The following is an 18,836-nucleotide window of genomic DNA, read 5'->3' on the forward strand; positions in this document are numbered from 1 at the left end:
AAAAAAAAAAAAGACTTCTTTCAGATGATCTGTTACATGAGTTATAAAGGAATTTTGATCTCTAGACACTAAGAGTTTTAGGGTTCAACTTTAAGAAAGAGTTGAGGGGCGCCTGGGTGGCTCAGTGAGTTAAAGCCTCTGCCTTCGGCTCAGGTCATGATCCCAGGGTCCTGGGATCGAGCCCCATATCAGGCTCTCTGCTCAGCGGGGAGCCTGCCTCTCTGCCTGCTTGTGATCTCTGTCTGTCAAATAAATAAGTAAAATCTTTAAAAAAAAAAGTTACTTGAATAGACATTCCTTAAAAGGATGATTCTTGTTCCTTATTTTTTAGGATTACTTAGGCCCTTTATCATTTTGTAACTTATCTTCAGATTATAACCAATGTTGTCTTTTTCTGTAATTGTCCACTTTGTGCATTTGTTTTCTCTACTCTTAATGAAGACATACCCCATCTTCCTGGAGAGTACACATCTGACAAATTCAACCACTGCAAGCACAGCAGTGAAGTCTGACATAATGGGGAAATATCTTTTAATAGTGGCAAGAATGTAGCTGTTTCAAAACCATCTAAAAAGGATATGGAACCAACCATATTTAGATCCATATGTAAACATTCTGGGCTAAAATAAGGCAGTTGAAGAAAAGAGATGCTTTGCCATATCATGAACTTCAAGACAGAGTTACTTGTTCATTGTAACATTGAGTGACTCAAAAATGTTGCAAGTTTACTCTTTAAAAGACCTAAATTTGGGATGTCTGGGTGGCTCAGTGAGTTAAAGCTTCTGCCTTCAGCTCGGGTCATAATCCCGGGGTCCTGGGATCAAGCCCCGCATCGGGCTCTCTGCTTAGCGGGGAGCCTGTTTCCCCCCTTCTCTCTCTCTGCCTGCCTCTCTGCCTACTTGTGATCTCTGTCAAATAAATAAAATTAAAAAAAAAAAAAAGACCTAAATTCAACAATAGCTAATAAGTTGAAGACCGTGATGAAACGAAGTCAGCACTGCAGGGGTATGGTATTTTGGTAGATTTGAAAAATGAATCTTAATGTCCATCCTGCCCCTGATCTAGGTTGAGATAACATGGGTACAATTAAATGTAACACAACATGTAATAGCAACAAGAGGGAGAGATTACTTCAAATTAAGAAATCTTGGAAGCTGTTGTACAGACACAATTTGAAGTCAGCTTTGAAGGATGGTTATGATTTGAGCATGTAGAAATTCATTCCAAAATTATTCCACTGGCATCTTTAGTACGCTAGCACTATTTTAGCTGCTGGGAATGCAAAAATACTTAAGATGTAGTCTACTGCTCTCAGTCTAGGGGTACATCAGACACCTAAATCATTTACAGTATAGCTTTGTCAGTGCTTTAACAGAAGTTATGTAGAAATTATCATTAGGATAAATTGAAGAGGGACATCTGGGTGACTAAGTCGGGGAAGCGTCCAACTCTTGATCCCAGCTCAGGTTTTGATCTCATTGTTGTGACTTCAAGTCTCACATTGGGCTCCACCCTGGGCATGGAGCCTACTTAGAAAAAAAGTATAGAGATGAAAATGATTAACTTTGCCTTTAGGAATCATAGCAGAGATAGAACTTAACCTAAGTCTTGAAAGTCTAGTAGAAATATACCAGGTAGGATGGACAAACTAAATAAAGGGAAGAATATAGTTTATGTATAATTTGAACAACTAATGATATTACATTATACATATAATATATAATATATATATGTTATATACATATAATATATAACACATATACATATATGTATTATATATATATATTATAATGATATTACATATACAGTGTGACTTGAGCTTGGGATTTAGATGGGGGGGAAATAGCAAGAAACAATGTTATATCGGGGCTAAACCGTAAAAGACGTTTTGTTTACTAATACAGGAACTGGAAAACCAAAGGAAATGTGTGGTACTAGCATAAGGACATAGAGACAAAATAGAGACCCTAGAAATAACCATCGTATATATGATCGATTTTCAGCAAGGGTGCCAAGACCATTCAGTGGGGAAAGGACAATCTTTTCAATAGCTGATGCTAGGAAAACTGCAAAGAATCATACATCGTATGCTAAAATTAGTTAAAAATGGGTCAAGTTCTAAACGTAAGAGCTAAAACTCTTAGAGGAAAGTATGGGGGAAAGCTTTATGACAGTGGATTTGGTGTTGATTCCTTGGATATGGTATAGCAAACAGATGAAAAAATAGATAAATTGGACTTAATAAAAAGGAAAAGGTTTTGTGCTTAAAAGGTTACTATCAAGAGGGTAAAAAGGACAGTCCACAAAATGGGAAGAAAAAATATTTGCAGATCATGTATCTGATTAGGTGATTAATATCCAGAAGAAGATACCATGTCACATGTTAGGATGGTCAGTATCAAAAAAATACATGTTGGCAAGAATGTTTGGAGTTTGAAACCCTTTTGGGTTGGTGGAATTGTAAAATGGTATAACTGCTGTGGAACACAGAAGTTGCATCCAAAAGAATTGAGAGCAGGACCTTGAGGAGATAATTTATATACTTATGTGCATAACAAGCATTATTCACAATAGACAAAAGGTGGAAACAACCCAAGTTTTCATCAGCAGATCAATGGATGAACAAAATGTGTGTACATACAATGGAATTTCATTCCTTTTCAAGGTTGAATGAAATTCTTACCCTTGCTAAAACATGGATGAACTTTGAAAACACTGTACTAAGCAAAATAACTCAGACACAAAAGGACAATTATAGGATTTCACCTATGTGAATTATCTAGAATAGTTAAATTCATAGAAACAAAGTAGAACACGGATTAAAAGGGGCTGGGAAGAGGAGAAGATGGAGTTACTCTTTAATGGATAGTTTCAGCTTAGGATGGTGAAAAAGTTCTAGAAATGTATAGTAGTGATGGTTGCACAACATTATAATTGTACTTAACTGCCATTGAATTGCATCTTAATAATGGTTAAAATGGTCAATTTAATATATATTTATCACAATTTAAAAAAAAAATACGTAGGAGAGAGGAGCTCCTGGGTGGCTCAGTGGGTTAAAGCCTCTGCCTTTGGCTTAGGTCATGATCCCAGGGTCCTGGGATTGAGCCCTGCATCAGTCTCTCTGCTCAGCGGGGAGCCTACTTCTCCCCACCCCAACCCCGGCTCTCTGCCTACTTGTGATTTTTGTCCATCAAATAAATAAATAAAAATAAAAATATGTAGGAGAGTATGTTCTTTTTGAAAAATTGGAACCTCTGGCAATGCTAAGGCCACATATTTATGAAAATGAAGAAAGCATTTGATGTGTAAATTGTGCATTTATATTCCTCCTGGCCCTTGTGAGCATTTGAGTTTGTAATCCCTGAAATAAATAAATGTGGATATCTTATTTACTAGTTTATGAAAATGCTGCTCAGACAAAAGGGAAGTAGTGATGTATACTTAACAAGGGGGCCACTTGTGCAAGCAGCAAATCTACCTAATCGCTTAGATGGAATTAATTCATCTGTTACATAGTTTGCTTCATTTTTTTTTTATTATTTCCCTTTATGGTATGAGATCCTATAGAAACTAAATGTAGATTAAAATATTACAGAAATCTTACATTTATGAAAATAATGATTAATAGTATTTATTTCTACTTTAATATTCCTGCCCTTGGATGGGAGTGATGTTTGATAACATTGACATCTGGTACTTGGGTTTATAAATTCAGGCATTTAAGCAGTGATTTTCAGACATTTTAGTAGGGAAATTATTTTCAGTCTTACACTCTGAGGGTAAGGATCCCCTTCTTCCTGTTAAAGTCTTATAATAAGATGTAAACTGATTTGAACTGTCCTGCCCAGTGTGATAGCCATCGGGTGTATGTGGTATTGAAATTTAATTAATACTGTGTTGAAGAAAACTTAAAATTTAATTGCTCAGTCATATTACCTTTGTTACATTTTACGTGCTGAGTAGCCACCACATGTGGTGAGTTGCTACCATATTGAACAGTGCTAATAAAGAACATTAACCATTGCCTTAAGTTCTACTGGACAGTAGTGCATTTAGAGCATGGACTGAATCAGAGTATCTGTATTCAAATTCTGTTATTTACGCTGATGTAACCTCAACCAAGTCACTTAACTTCTCTTTAATTTTCTTTTCCACAAAATGAGGATATTAGTAATATTAGTACCATGGGGTTGTTATATGGATTAAATTAATTGGGATATATGAAGTACTTAAAAATAGTATCTAGCATATGCTGGCTGTTATTGGAAAGCCCATTGTACTTCCTCAGAACTTAGATTCAGAAGAACACAGTATAAAAACCACCAATTTACAAAATAATCGCAATGTGTCAAATTGGTATTTTAAGCTGTACCTGAAATATGAAACAGTTTATGGTTTATATGGCTTATTTGAAAATACTTTGTTTTCCTTTAGCGAGTTGAAGAATTTCTCAGCAAAGATATCAGTTACCTTATTTCAAATAAAAAGGAGGCTAAATTTGCACAAACATTGGGAAGAATTTCTCCTGTACCAAGTCCAGAATCTGCATATACTGCAGAAACAACTTCACCTCATCCCAGCCATGATGGAAGTTCATTTAAATCTCCAGATTCAGTAAGTCTCTTAAATGTGCTTTGAGATGTTCAGAAAGGCTATAGCCTGAGTATTTAATGATTTTTTAAGAGCAGACTGACAGCAGAATTCATGTAGGTAGAACAATATCTACATTATGGGTGGCTTTCCAGTCAATAAGGTTACTATCTTATAGAAAGGTGATTTGTCTCCTAATACTTTGGGTCATACTCTGCTGAAATAATACTTTTTGCCTTTAGGGATGGCTTTTATTTTATTTTTAAGAGTTAATTACAACTAAAAAGTAACAGCAGATCATTATTTAAAGTAGAAATGGAAACCTTTTCTTTGTGTCACAGCAGGAGTAGGCAAACTATGGCATGGGCCAAGTCCAGACTGTCCCTGTTTTTTACAGCCTTTGAGCTAACCATGGTTTTTACATCTTCAAATGCCTGGTCAAAAATCGAGAGAATATTTTATGACAAATTTAAATTCAGATATCAAAGTCCATAAGTAAAGTTTTATTGAAACTCAGCCAGACCTGTTACATAGTAACTGCTTGCTGTCCTGCTATAAAGGAAATATTGGATAGTTAGGACAGGTACTATAATGCTTACAGAACCTAAAACGTGCTCTCTGGCCCTTTACAGAAAAGATTTGCCAGCCCCTTTTTCAGTTACTGATATCACATCTCTATTGACAAGTTAGAAGTTTCAGTGAGGGATAAATTAGGGAGGGGAAAAAATAGAAATATATACAAGAAGAAAAGTCAAGGAAAGCTCATGTATTTTTTCACTTTCATGCTTTTTTGGAGGAATGAGATAGTGACTAGTGACTAGTTCCAAATTAATTGTTGGTCATAGCATTTCAATTTCTTTTCCAGTGTTGTATTTAAAATGAGAAATAACTATATATATATATATATTTATAATAAATTGTGTATGTGTATACAATATTCTCAGGTCTCCATTTGAATACAAAATTGGAATCTGAACTTGTTAGTTATAGACAATTTACTACAAAACTGGGCTTTGTTCTCACTTTGTTCTCATTCAATTGTTTAGATGCTCTTTCCAAAAAAGAAGGAAACTTTTTAATAGGTTTTATTATAAAGATCCTAAGGAAGTTGCCTTTTACTATACTTCATTGTGTGATATTCATTAAGACTTATACAAATAAATGTCCCCTATTTAAAATGTTATATTAAAATTTATAGATTTTATCAATTAATTTAGCTATTTTATACTTTTAAGTTTTTTTCCAATGAGGCACTGTTTTACAACTTTTTGATGTTTGAGCTCTGATTTTTTTTTTTTATAGGTATGTTTGAGCAGAGGAAAATTACTAGTTGAAAAAGCTATCAAGGACCATGTAAGTATGAAATATAAAAATTTACTGTATATATTCTTTTATTAAGAACTCAAGTGGAAATGGAGATGTTCCTGAAATCTTCCTTTCCTCATTTTAATAGGAAAATATCAGCCTAGATCTCATTTTACAAAGAACAGAATCTACTTTTCATGAAGAAACATCTCCATCTTGTGGCCTTTTAAAATATTACTGTAATTGTATGAAGCTTATGGCATTTTTGTATTTTTAAATGAACTTTCTTGAAACTGTTAACTGTAAGACTAAAGTTGCATTCTTGACAACTTAGTTGTCAAGAATATGGGAATATATTAAACAGGGTTAATTTATAAATTCCAAAAGAAAAAACTGATGTACTGATTGCTATTATAGCTATATAGAGTCTGTTCTGAATACCCACCTAAGTGACAGTAACCTTCAAATAATTTTTAAAATTTAGCCTCATTTAAATTTGTAATTTTCTAGAAAAACTATTAAACCTTTTTTATTTTACAGGATTTTATTCCTTCAAATAGTATATTATCAAATGCCTTATCATGGGGAGTAAAAATTCTTCATATTGATGGTAAGGATGTTACCAGTTTTTTTGACAGTATTTGTTAAAAGTATTAATTTGTGCTATTTGGTTCCTGATTTTACGTAGGGAGAATTCTGATAGCAAGAGATAGCTATAATGGTAATTATTTCACCTAAATCTAATATGAAGAAAATAGCGGTCTTTAAAGGTGAAAATGCTAATCTTAAGCCTTTTTTTTTAATGAAGACATTAGATACTACATTGAACAGAAGAAAAAAGAACTATATTTACTCAAGAAATCAAGCACTTCTGTAAGAGATGTGGTATGTTATTTTCCTTAATTTTTAAACTAAAGTGATCAAGGTTTTTTGTTTTTTGTTTTTTTTTAATCTGTAAATTTTTCTTGCCAAGTAGAAAGTATTACTGCCAGAATATCCTAAGGGTAAACCTTTGTATTGTATTCATGTTTCCGTTATTTGAGTATCCTGTATTATCCTGTATCATTTAACTTTGAGGATTTTCTCATGAGGTAAAAGTTGTTTCTGGGATTTTTTTTCTTCTTTGGTTGCTGTTGCTTTTAACCAGCCACTTTAGTTCATTCTGAAGGAAAACATAATTGGCTTATTGCATGAAAAGCTTCTAATATGTATAATATACTTTCAATTGCTGTAGGTAGTGTTATAACAAAGTCTTGCTACGTACTATGATTATCTGGCCTGACCTCAAAATGTTTGCTAAGTAAATGCATTAGGCATTACAGTGTTAGACCTAATGTTTCCATATCTTGTCTCTTCCCTTTTCAAAAACTAGCTTTCTCCTCAAAGCCTCTATACAGAATCAAGGCTCTTCCTTGGAAATAAGGAACCTCTCTTAATCTATATCCTTCCCTACTTTCCAATCTTTATATCATCCAGACTTGTTAAATCTCCACTTTTATGCTTCCCATTCACTCTTGAACCTATGAGGTATAAAACTACTGACTGATTTGCCAAATGGAGTTAACAGTTTTTAAAACCATTTAGGTTCTATCAGCTGTTGCTCATTTCCTTCTTTAATTTACCTATTTTCTTCTGCAACTTCTCTCATCCTAGTTGTCTCATGGTTTTCATACCCATGTATTCTTTTGTGGTCTGCTTTTTCTTCACTCAATACTTAAATGACTAAAATCTAAAAGGAAAAGTGTATAGATGAGTATATATAAAGACGTGTAGCCATAAGTACATTGGCATGTTTGGGAAATTTTCTGTAATGTAATACAACTTGATTTTTGAGTGGGAGAATGATAAGAAAGGAAGCAGGAAAAATTAGCAACTTCACATAGGACCCTGCAACACTATATAAAGGAATTAAGTTTATCTGGAAGGATTTGGAAAATTATTGAAAGATTAATAGGAAAGTAACCTGATCGAATAGATAGAAGAAATACCTTCTGGTTGCCAGTAAAAGCATGTGTCCTGGCAAGACTGACATTTGGACAGTGGCTTTTTTTTTTTTTTTAGATTTTATTTATTTGACAGAGAGAGATCACAAGTAGAGAGAGAGAGAGAGAGAGAGAGGAGGAAGCAGGCTCCCTGCCTAGCAGAGAGCCTGATGTGGGACTCGATCCCTGGACCCTGAGATCATGACCTGACCTGAGCTGGAGGCAGAGGCTTAACCCACTGAGCCACCCAGGCAGCCCCTGGACAGTGGCTTTTGAATTCTTTTGAACAAATTGGTAGTAAGAAACCTATTTTATTTCATGACTACGCCATAAATGCATGTTATACGCACAGACACTTAAAGTCTTTATGAATTTTATGTTTTTAATCACATTTGTATAAGATAGGAAAGACAGAAAAGAACAGTTTACTTATTATTTAAGTAAAAGTATTAATACTTTGAATGTTTTATTTACAAGTAAAAAAAAAAAAAAACCTCCAAATGGCTATTCCCAAATTTTTATAAAGTACTGGGTGAATATTCCTTGATTGAAGTAAGCTAAATACATATAAACTTTCTTTATTGCACTTTGCAGATTTTTTGGATTGTATGTAGAAATAGATGTATGAAAATGTAAACCCACAAGAACATTATGGTTTCAGAATACACCAGTATATTATTTCTGTCTGTATGCAGTGTATATAAATATATATTTGAAACAAGTTTCATGAGACATTGCTTATCCTTAATGCGATTCGTGCCAGTATTTTTATAGTATTCTATTTTCATTTTTTAAAATACTAGTCACAACTCTAAATTGATATTAAATCTGCTAATAGGTCACTGTTCATAGTTTAAAAAGTATTCAGGGGGCGCCTGGGTGGCTTAGTTGATTGAGTGTCCTGATTCTTGATTTAGGCTCAGGTCATAATGATCCCAGGATTATAGGATCAAGCCCCATGTCATTCTCTGTGCTCAGTAGGGAGTCTGCCTGAGATTGTTTCTCTCTCCCTCTGCTCACTCTCAATTCAAATCTTTTTTTAAAAAAAGTATTCAGGGAGGGGCAGCTGGGTGGCTCAGTGAATTAGGCTTCTCATTCTTGGTTTCGGCTCAGGTATTGATCTCAGGGTTGAACCCCGTGTCCAGATTCTGCTTGAGGTTTTTTTCCTTTCTCGTTCTATCCCCATCTGTTCCTCCCCAACTCTGTGTTCTCTCTCTCTAAAATAAATAAATAAAACCTTAAAAAAAATGTGTTCAGGAATATTTTGTTTACACATGCAACCATCAGTATTTAACAGATAGTCCTATTAGGTGTGAAGCACTAGGAGTATTTGCCCTCATGAAACAAAAACAATGACCAGTGTGATAAATACCTGTGAAACATCTTACTTTTCTCTCAAAACCAAAAGGATTAGAATACCAAATATCTCTGTAATCCAGAATGTATAACTGGTCAACTTAATTCTAATACTTGAAAATTTTTTCTGTATGTAAAAAGAAAATGTTTCTGGAAAATTTCTGGTTTGTCAAGTACTAAAACATAAACTCTTCAGTAAAGATGCATTTGTGGATCTTGAATGAACATGTATAAATCTTCTGCACACTAAAGACATACAAATTTTAAGGCATTATATTCTCTTAAATGCTCTTGTTAGCCTTTATCTTTTAGAAAAAAGTTGAATGAATGTATTGCGCTTCACTATTTAAAATCCTTGGAGGTTTTTTTCTTTTCTCATTTTACCTGAAACTTTGAGGATTTTTTTCTGTATATTTACATGGGGAATATTAGTCTTTTACTTCTTGATGTGTTTGGTTTTAGTGTCAGGGTGGTGCTGCTCTCATAAAATGCTGGAACATATTTCCACTTATATTTTCTAGATAAGTTTTTGTAGAGTTGCTTTTATTTCTTAAGTGTTGATAGTATTTACCAGGAAGGTTATCTGGGCCTGTATTTTTTTTTTAATTGAAAAATTCCTAACTATGAATTCAGTTTCTTTCTTAGATAAAAGAAATTCAGGTTATTTATTGCTTATTGAGTGCACTTGGATAGTTTGTTTTTCAAGGAATTTGTGCTTGTTGTTTAAACTGTCAAATTGATGGCAAATCTATTTGTAATAGTCCCGTATTAAGCTTTTAATGTTTATAGAGTCTTAATGACATCTTTAATTCCTGAGATCATTATTGCTTTTTTTCCCTTTTTGTTCAGTTGGGCTAGTTATCAGTTTCATCTTTTCAAAGAACCAGGTCTACTGTAAATTTTTTTTTGAGCTCTGCTTTACTGCTGTTCCATACAGTTTATGTAGAACTTCATAGATACTTATGAACTTTATTTACATATTTATATGTATAATATATATGTTATATATATTTACATATGTGTATATATATCTATATTGACAAGTCATCACTTAAAGTCCGTAGTTTACGTTAGGGTTCACTTTTAGTGTTGTACATTGTATAGGTTCACACAAATGATTAATGATATATATTTGCCATCACAGTAACCTACAGAATAGTGGAATATTTTCCATAAAAATGTTCCATGCTATATCTTTTCCTCCTTCCCTCCCTCGCTTACTCCTAACAACTACTGATCCTTTTTCCATAGTTAGGCCTTTTCCAACGTGTCATATAATTGGAGCCATACAATATATAGCCTTTTCAGATTGTCTTCTTCAGTAAGTGATAGGCATTTAAAATTTCTCCATGTCTTTTCATGACTTGATCTTTTTTTTTTTCTTTAAACTGCTGAATGATGCCATTGTCTGGATTTGCCACAGTTCATCCACCTTCTGAAAGACATCTTGGTTGCTTCCAAGGTTTGACGTTATGAGTAAATTATGTGTATATAAACATCCATGTGTAGGTTTTTGTGTGGACACTAGTTTTCAACACATTTGGATAAATACCAAGGAGCATGATTGCTGGATTATATGGTTAGAGTATGTTTAGTTTGGTAAGAAGCTGCCAAACTGTCTTCCAAAATGGCTGTACCATTTTGCATTTCCACCAGCAATGAATGAGCTTTTGTGGATTTCTGTTTTAATTTTGTTATGGTCAAATACTTTGACCGTATGTATGGTCACATACTTTGTGTGATTTCAGTTCTTTTAAGTTTACTGCTGTTTGTATAGTCCAGAATCCAGTCTTTTTTTCTTTTTATGATTTTATTTACTTATTTGAGAGAGTGAGCACACATGTTGTACAGTGAGAGGGACAGAGGGGGAGGGAGAGAATCTCAAGCGGGCTGTGCGCTGAGCTCAACACAGGGCTCCATCTCACGACCTTGAGATCATGAAACTTAACCAAAACCAAGATTCAGACACTTAACCCACTGAACCACTCACATACCCCCAGAATATAGTCCGTCTTAATGCCAGCAAGTCCCATGGGTACTTAAAAAGTATATTCTGAGGTTAATGGGTGGAATATTCTTATAGATGTCAAATAGGTCAAATTGCATAGCTTTTCTGTATTCATACTGATACTCTATCTTAGTCTAGCCATTATGGAAAGAGTGGAGTATTGAAGTTCCCAAATTTGTTGTGGGTTTGTGTATTTTTCCTTCTTATTTTATCATAGTTTTTGGTTTGTGTATTTTGAGCCTTCTTAGATGTGCACACATCTAATACTATTATGTCTTCTTGGTGAATTGACCTTGTTACTATATAACATTCCTTTGTCCCTTTTAGTATTTCTTGTTCTGAGGTCTTTGAATATACTACAGCCACTCCAGCTTCCTTGTGATTAGTGTTTACATGGTCTTTTTTATTCCTTCTACATTTACCATGTCTATGTATTTATTTTTAAAATTGGTTTCTTACAGACAGTTGGAAAGTTGTCTTTTTATCATATCTGGCCATCTCTTTTAATTGGTATGTTTTAATGACTTATACTTAATATTAGTACAATTTAGGCCTGCCAATATACTAATATTTCTTTGATAGTGTTCTCTGCATTTTATTCCTTTGTTCTCTTCTTTTTCTGCTGCTTTTCATATTGTTTGAAGATCTTTCTATTGGCTTTTTGGCCAAATTCATGTTTTTTTGTTTTAGTGGTTGCTTAGGTTTAACTATATCTCCGTAGTTATATGTACATATCTTCACAGTCTTTTTAGGGTTAATATTTAACCTACTTCAAATAAAACATAGAAGCCTTAAAACTTTTTGAGCTCTCTGTCCTCCCCCACTAGTCTTTATGATAGAGTTATTTTTGTTACATTTGCATTTATTGATAAACCCACCAGGCGTGTTAACCTTTTTCCTCGAAAAAGTCATGTAGAAGAGAATGTGAGAATGTCTTTATTTTGCCCTCATTCCTGCAAGATCTTTTCACTGGATAACAAATTAGTAATAAGAAATTCTTTAGGTCAGTACTTCACAGGTGTTCTACAGCTATATTCTGGCTTCCATGAATTTTGATGAAAAATTTGCAGTCATTCAGATTATTTTTTTCTTTTCCTTTTTTTTTAAAATATTTTATTTATCTATTGGACACAGAGAGAGAGAGATCAGAGGTAGGCAGAGTAGCAGGCAGAGAGAGAGGGGGAAGCAGTCTCCCCACTGAGCAGAGAGCCCGATGTGGGGCTCAATCCCAGGACCCTGAGATCATGACCTGAGCCAAAGACAGAGCCTTAACTCACTGAGCCAACCAGGCACCCCAGATTGTTATTTTCTTATAAATAATTATCATTTTTCCATATGTACTTAGCAAATTTTTAATTTATCTTTGGTTTTCAACAATTTGGTTGTGATATGCCTTGGCTTGGGTTACTTAGAGATGTTTCTGTTTGTTGTTCACTAAGATTTTTAGAACTATAAATCTATGTTTGGAAAGTTTGGGCTATTTTGTTAAAATTCTTTTTCTTCACTGTTCTGTTTGTTTCTGTATTTCCAATAACACTAAATTTAGACCTTTTATATTAATTATAGCCTAGAATACAAGGTACTTTTTGGGTACTGTTCATTTTTTCCCCCATTCTTCTTTTCTCAGTTCTTTTAATTAAAGATTTCAATTCATCAGTCTTCCAGTTCGCTGACACTTCACTTGTTCATCTATGTTCTGTTTTCAAGCCCATCCAGTTAATTCTGTATTTCAAATCATGTATTTTTCACTTGATTTCTATACTAGTCTTCACTAGACTTCTACAATTTCCTTTCTTTGTTGTTGTTTTTTGTTTTTTGTTTTTACAGTTTTTCTGCTGAGAATTTGTATCTCTCCATCATTTTAAGTGTATTTGCCCTTACCTTAGAGTCTTTTTCCTGGCTCCACTACTTGCTGCCAACTCTGTAATTAGAGGTTTATCCTTCAGGCAACATTGTGAGGAAAAGGGGTTGGGAAATATACCCCCTTAAAGTGGTTTCTCTGAGTTTGGCTTCCTTCTACAATATGCCTGCTTTTGTTTACTTTTTAGTCCCCATGTAGTTGCTCATTGTATTTTCCCCAGAGTTTTAGTAGTAATCAGTGGGATTGTTTGACCTTATTGGACATATTCCACCTTGACAAGAATCGACAGACTGTAATAAGTACTTTAATAATTCCTTTGTTTAGTCTATCACAGAAGTTTGCTCAGTAAGGGCATCAATATAACCTTAGGACTATTTTTAGATTATTTTATTAACTGTAGCTTTTCCTCATTGGTTGATTTCTTTCTGTAAAGGCAAAAACAATTTTAGCTAGAATGCAAGGTATTTGTTGGGTGTATTGTAAAAGTGAGCTTGTATTATGTTCATTGTTTCATTTCTTTCATTGACTTGATTTTTGAAAAAGCAAGTTTTCTCTTTTTTCCCCAGCAAAACTATAGTAATTACCCTTCTTTTATATAGTTCTTTTCCTGTATGATTGTCTTCAGGATAAAAAGGAGCAGTTGCTGTTTTCATTGTACTTTCAAATGCAATCTTCTTTTTTTTTTTTTTTTTTTAGGGAAAAAGAGTAGGTATTGGCACACAGAAAGCAAGAAGTAAGTATTTTGAAATCCTTAGGTGTATTTGATATGCTTTTAGAAAGTAGAACAGATCTTATAAAAATCCTCTGAAAAATCACGTAAACAACTCCTCAGGGAACATGTTCAATAGGTCTTAAATTTTTTTGAGACTATGGACCCTTTTTCAGAATAATGTTTTTAAAAAACATGTAAAAATTACTAGATTACTGAGAAAGTCAGTAAATGAAATTCAGTTGTCAGAAAATTTTTAATTATGAAATGGTGATATACTTGGTTTTTTTTACACACTTAAAACAAGTGCTAGCAGTGATTCTACTGTAATTTTGGAAGTGGTGAGCATAAATGATGTCTTGAGATCTGTAAAACTAATATGAAAGTATTTCATTTGCTCTCAGAATTACAGGCACTGCTAAGACCACTGTGATCCTGTTGCTTATATGCATAACTAGAGGAAGTGTTAAATTTCGGTTAGAGATCGATGAAAATAAAAATTGGATTTTTTTTGCTGTTTTAGCTCATGATTCTTCTGAATTCTATTCATAGATCCTTTGGGGGAATCCCTTCATTTTAAGAATCTCAGAATGTAGACAGAATTTCTATCATTTTGGAAATGGACTGATATTGTAAAATAGCTCACTTGAGACTTAAAACTGAATTGGAATGAAAGAGATAATGGATACAGATGGTCCTTGACTTAACGATGGTTTGATTTAAAATTTTTTACCTTTACGATGGTGTAATACACTTTCAGTAGAAACTGTACTTTGAATTTTGAATATTGCTCTTCTCCTGGGTGGGCAGTATGCCATACAAAACTCTCCTGATGTAGCAGCAGCAACAATGAGCTGCAACTCCCATTCAGTCATTTGGTCACAAGGGTGGACAACCAATATACTTAAAACCATTCTGTTTTTCACTTTCAGTACAGTATTCAACAAATTATATCACATATTCAACATTTTTTATTATAAAATGGGCTTTGTGTTCGATGATGTTGCCCACCTATAGGCTAATATAAGTGTTCTGAGAATGTTCTTAAGTTAGGCTAGGGCTAAGCTGTGATGTTTGATGGGTTAGGTGTATTAAATGTATTTGTAACTTAAAATGGCTTTATCAAAGTGTAACCCTAATTGTAAATTGAGGAAGATCTGTTCATAGTTTGGAGGGATTTTTTTTTTAGCCAGGGTATTTTTTTTTTAATTTCCTGGATTTGTACATATCTAATAATATGTTTTGTATGTTCTCAAGCAGGTAGACTCAAAAAACCTTTTGTAAAAGTGGAAGATATGAGCCAGTAAGTATCTAAGTTGATTGGTAATTTAAATATAATATTAAAAGAGAAAATCTAATTAAGCTATTTCCACTAATACCATTAGGTCTTTGTATGTAAGTTTTATATTATACTAATACACATGTGGCATAAGTTGCAGAAAATAGCATTAAATTTGCTCAAAAATTAAGCAATTTTCACTTAGTTTCAGTATGCTATAGGTCATAATTCCTTCAAATATCTACTTTAGAGCAATCATGAAACCAACTCATTCATAGTATTTCAAATAACTATTCACTAGCTAAATGGAATACCATGTGATTAGAACTACTACTTAAAGATTGCTTATACTTTGTTAAATATATTAGTAGGTACTATTTTGATGTACAAAGTGGAATATAACATTTAATTTAGTAGTTTTCCTGAACTCACTCTGAAGTTTTATAGGTTAATCTTAAGACTATAAGTAAATTAATTTGGCGTGGGAGAATTTTATAACTTTTTCTTGACATTCTTCCTTTAGACATGTGTGATTCATTCTTTTGGGTACTCCCTGAAGTGACAAAGATGTATTGAATGCCTCTTTTTATGAAGTGTATTATTATGAAAAAAATGCAGTTCAAAATTAGACCTAGAGAAGGTGCCAATATATGGAAAGACATTCCACCGTCATGGACTAGAAGACTTCATATTGCTAAGATGTCATTGCTATCCAAAGTGATCTACAGAGTCAGTGCAAGCCCTGTGAAAATCCCAATGACTTTTTTTTTTTTTTTGCAGAAGGGGAGAAATCCATCCTAAAATTCATATCAAATTGCAAGGGACTCCAAATGTCCAAAGCAATCTTGAAAGGAAGAACAAAATTGAAGACCTAAACTTGATTTCAGAATTTTCCAAAAGTTCAATCACAACAGCTTTTTAATGATGTAAAGACAGATGTGTAGACCAATGGAAAAGAATAAATAGCTAAGAAATAAATCTTTACATTTAGGTCAAATGACTGTTGGCAAGGATGTCAAGATCATTTAGTGGGGAACGGACAGTCTTCAGCAGTGGTATTGAGAAAACACATATCCACATGTAGAAAAATGAAGTTGGATCATTAATTTATACCATATATAAAATTAACCCAAAATAGATCGAAGACCTAAAAGCATAAAACCCTTGGAAGAAAACAAGGGAAAATCTTTATGACATTGGATGTTGCAGTGATTTCTTGGATATGACATCAAAAGCACAAATAACAAAATTGTAAATTTGTGTGCATAACAGAGTGAAATGGGATGGAACTACGGAATGGGAGAAGATATTTGCAAATCATATATTTAATAAAGTGTAATATGTGGGGGAACTTAGGAAGATGGTGGAGTAGGAGGACCTTAAGCTCACCCCTTCCCTTGTTTACAACTAACTAGTTAGCACTTGCATCCAAATAAATAAACCAGAGAATGATGTGAAGACTGGCAGAACAAAATTCACAACAATGTAGAGAATAAGCTGCATTTGAAAGATGAGGCAGGGCAGAGATGGTGACTGGGCGCTGCCTACAGGAGGGAGGGAGTTGTAGGCTGTGGCTCAGAGAGGTGATGAAAACACCAGGGAGCCCATTAGGAGAAGATAAATTCCTATCATGTCTGGGTTTGGAAACCAGAGGGGTGAAATCCCTAACTTTGTATAACCACTCAGACTTAGATCTTGGAGCTTTTAAAGTCTTCTGACTTGGCACTGGATGAGCTAGGAGGGCAAATGATAGCTGGGTCCCTACCCTTAAAGGGATAGCAGCCTATGGAGAGGCAACATAGAAGCTGTAGCTTGAACAATGCCTGGGGCAAACAGGAACAGCCCTGGCTGATGTAGGGATTTATTGAATTACTGTATTATAAGCACCTGAAACCGATGTAATGCTGTGTGTTAACTATATCGATACTCAAATAAAAATCAATTAAAAAAATGAAATATAAAAAAGTCAACAGAAAATCAAATTATCAGTTTTGGGGGGGGGTTGTTTTGTTTTGTTTCAAGATTTGAGAGCGCCCTTGTGCACTTGAGTACAGAAAAGAGCAGAGGGAGAGAATCTTTGCACAAACTCCCTGCTGTCTGCCTTTGTGCTCTATCTCAAGACCAATGAGATCATGACCAGAGCCAAAACCAAGAGTATGGACGCTTAAATGACCTAGCGCCTCTCAATTTATCAGATTTAAAAAATGGGGAAAGGACTTAACATGTCTTCAGAGATGTACAGGTTGCCAACAAATACATGAAAAGATGTTCACTATCACAGAAATGCCAGTCAAGACCACTGTGAGGTATCTATCACTTCACAGCCATTTGGATGGCTATTACAAAAACAACACCACCAACAAAAAAAAACCTAGAATAATAGGTATTGGCAAGGAAGTGGCGAAATTGGAGCCCTTGTGCACTGTTGGTGCAATTGTAAAATAATGTAACCATTGTGGAAACTAGTACGGAGGGTCTTCATGAAATTGGGACTATGATCTGATCTCGCAGTGTCACTTCTGGTTATATATCCAAAAGAATTGAAAGCAGGTTCTCAAAGAGATGCTTGCATATGCATATTGGTAGCAGCACTATTTACAGTAGCCCAGTGGTAGAAGCAGTCCATATGTCCATCAATAGATAAATGGATGATGTGGTAAATACATAGAATGGAGTATTACTCAACCTTAAAAAAGGGAATGAAATTCTGACAAGTGTTCTACACATGGATGAACCTTGAGGACATTATGCTGAGTGAAGTAAGAGGAAAAATACTGCAAGATTCTAGTTGATGAAGTACTTCAGAGTAGTCAGATTCATAAAGTAGAGTGATGGTTTTAAGGGGTGGGCAGAGAAGAAAGAATGGGGAGTTATGGTTTAATGGATACAGAGTTTTGAAAAATGAAAAGGGCATCATCCATCTGGAGATGGATGATGTTAATGGTTGGAAAGCACTGTGAATGTACTTAATGCAGCTGAACTGTGTTCCTAAAAATGGTTGAAAATGGTACCTGGCCAGCTCAGTTGGTAGAGCATGTAACTCCTGATGTTGGTTTTGGAGTTCAAACCTCATTTTGGGCATAGAGATTACTTAAAAAAAAAAAAAAGTTTAAGGTAGTAAATTTTGTGGGTATTTTACCATAATTAAAAAAGTATATTAAACAAAAAGATACTAGGTCTAGGAATTGAGAAGGGAAGCCTAATTAATTTCTATTATTTATTTCAGATTCCAGATGAATGCCGTGATTTTGAAATACAAGATTTCAGTTGTATTTTTTTAATCATAAACAATCTCATGTATTTGTCTTTTTATTTTTTTAGACTTTATAGACCATTTTATCTTCAGCTGACCAATATGCCTTTTATAAATTATTCTATTCAGAAGCCCTCCAGTCCATTTGATGTAGATAAGCCATCTAGCATCCAAAAGCAAACTCAGGTTAAACTAAGGTTTGTTTAACCTTCATGTAATTTTTTCTTTTTACGCAGACATTTAAAACAATTCATTAAATGCTATGGTTGTGTGTGTGTGTGTGTGTGTGTGTGTGTGTGTGTGTGTGTGTGTAAAATCACTGTTATGTTTTCCCCCTGTATATTTTTAATGCTGGGTTAGAAGTCTGAATCTTTTCTAAGTATGTCACTTTTAGACATGTTAGATCAATAGATTAAGGTTGAGGGGTGGCTTGTAAGTATTTACAAGTAATTAAAGTGTGTTATTTCTCCTAAGTGATCTGAAATATTCT

General features: G+C 34.0%; 1 protein-coding gene across 3 annotated transcripts in view; it reads left to right on the forward strand.

The window, feature by feature from the left end:
• LOC111147397 (DBF4 zinc finger) overlaps nucleotides 1-18,836 on the forward strand; it is a 29,269-nt gene that overhangs the window by 3,889 nt on the left and 6,544 nt on the right. Inside the window, exons 3-9 of one of the 3 annotated variants that reach the window (XM_022503404.1) lie at nucleotides 4,438-4,617; nucleotides 5,896-5,946; nucleotides 6,439-6,508; nucleotides 6,707-6,783; nucleotides 13,802-13,838; nucleotides 15,072-15,117; nucleotides 18,415-18,543. In XM_022503404.1, coding sequence (XP_022359112.1) covers nucleotides 4,438-4,617; nucleotides 5,896-5,946; nucleotides 6,439-6,508; nucleotides 6,707-6,783; nucleotides 13,802-13,838; nucleotides 15,072-15,117; nucleotides 18,415-18,543 — 590 coding nt within the window. Of the gene's footprint in view, nucleotides 1-4,437; nucleotides 4,618-5,895; nucleotides 5,947-6,438; nucleotides 6,620-6,706; nucleotides 6,784-13,801; nucleotides 13,839-15,071; nucleotides 15,118-18,414; nucleotides 18,544-18,836 lie in introns of those variants that run through there. The other 2 variants (XM_022503405.1, XM_022503406.1) reach the window with 2 other exon arrangements.

This window comes from Enhydra lutris, unplaced genomic scaffold (assembly GCF_002288905.1).
Source record: "Enhydra lutris kenyoni isolate GAN:26980312 unplaced genomic scaffold, ASM228890v2 scaffoldscaffold16, whole genome shotgun sequence".
NCBI lineage: Eukaryota > Metazoa > Chordata > Mammalia > Carnivora > Mustelidae > Enhydra > Enhydra lutris.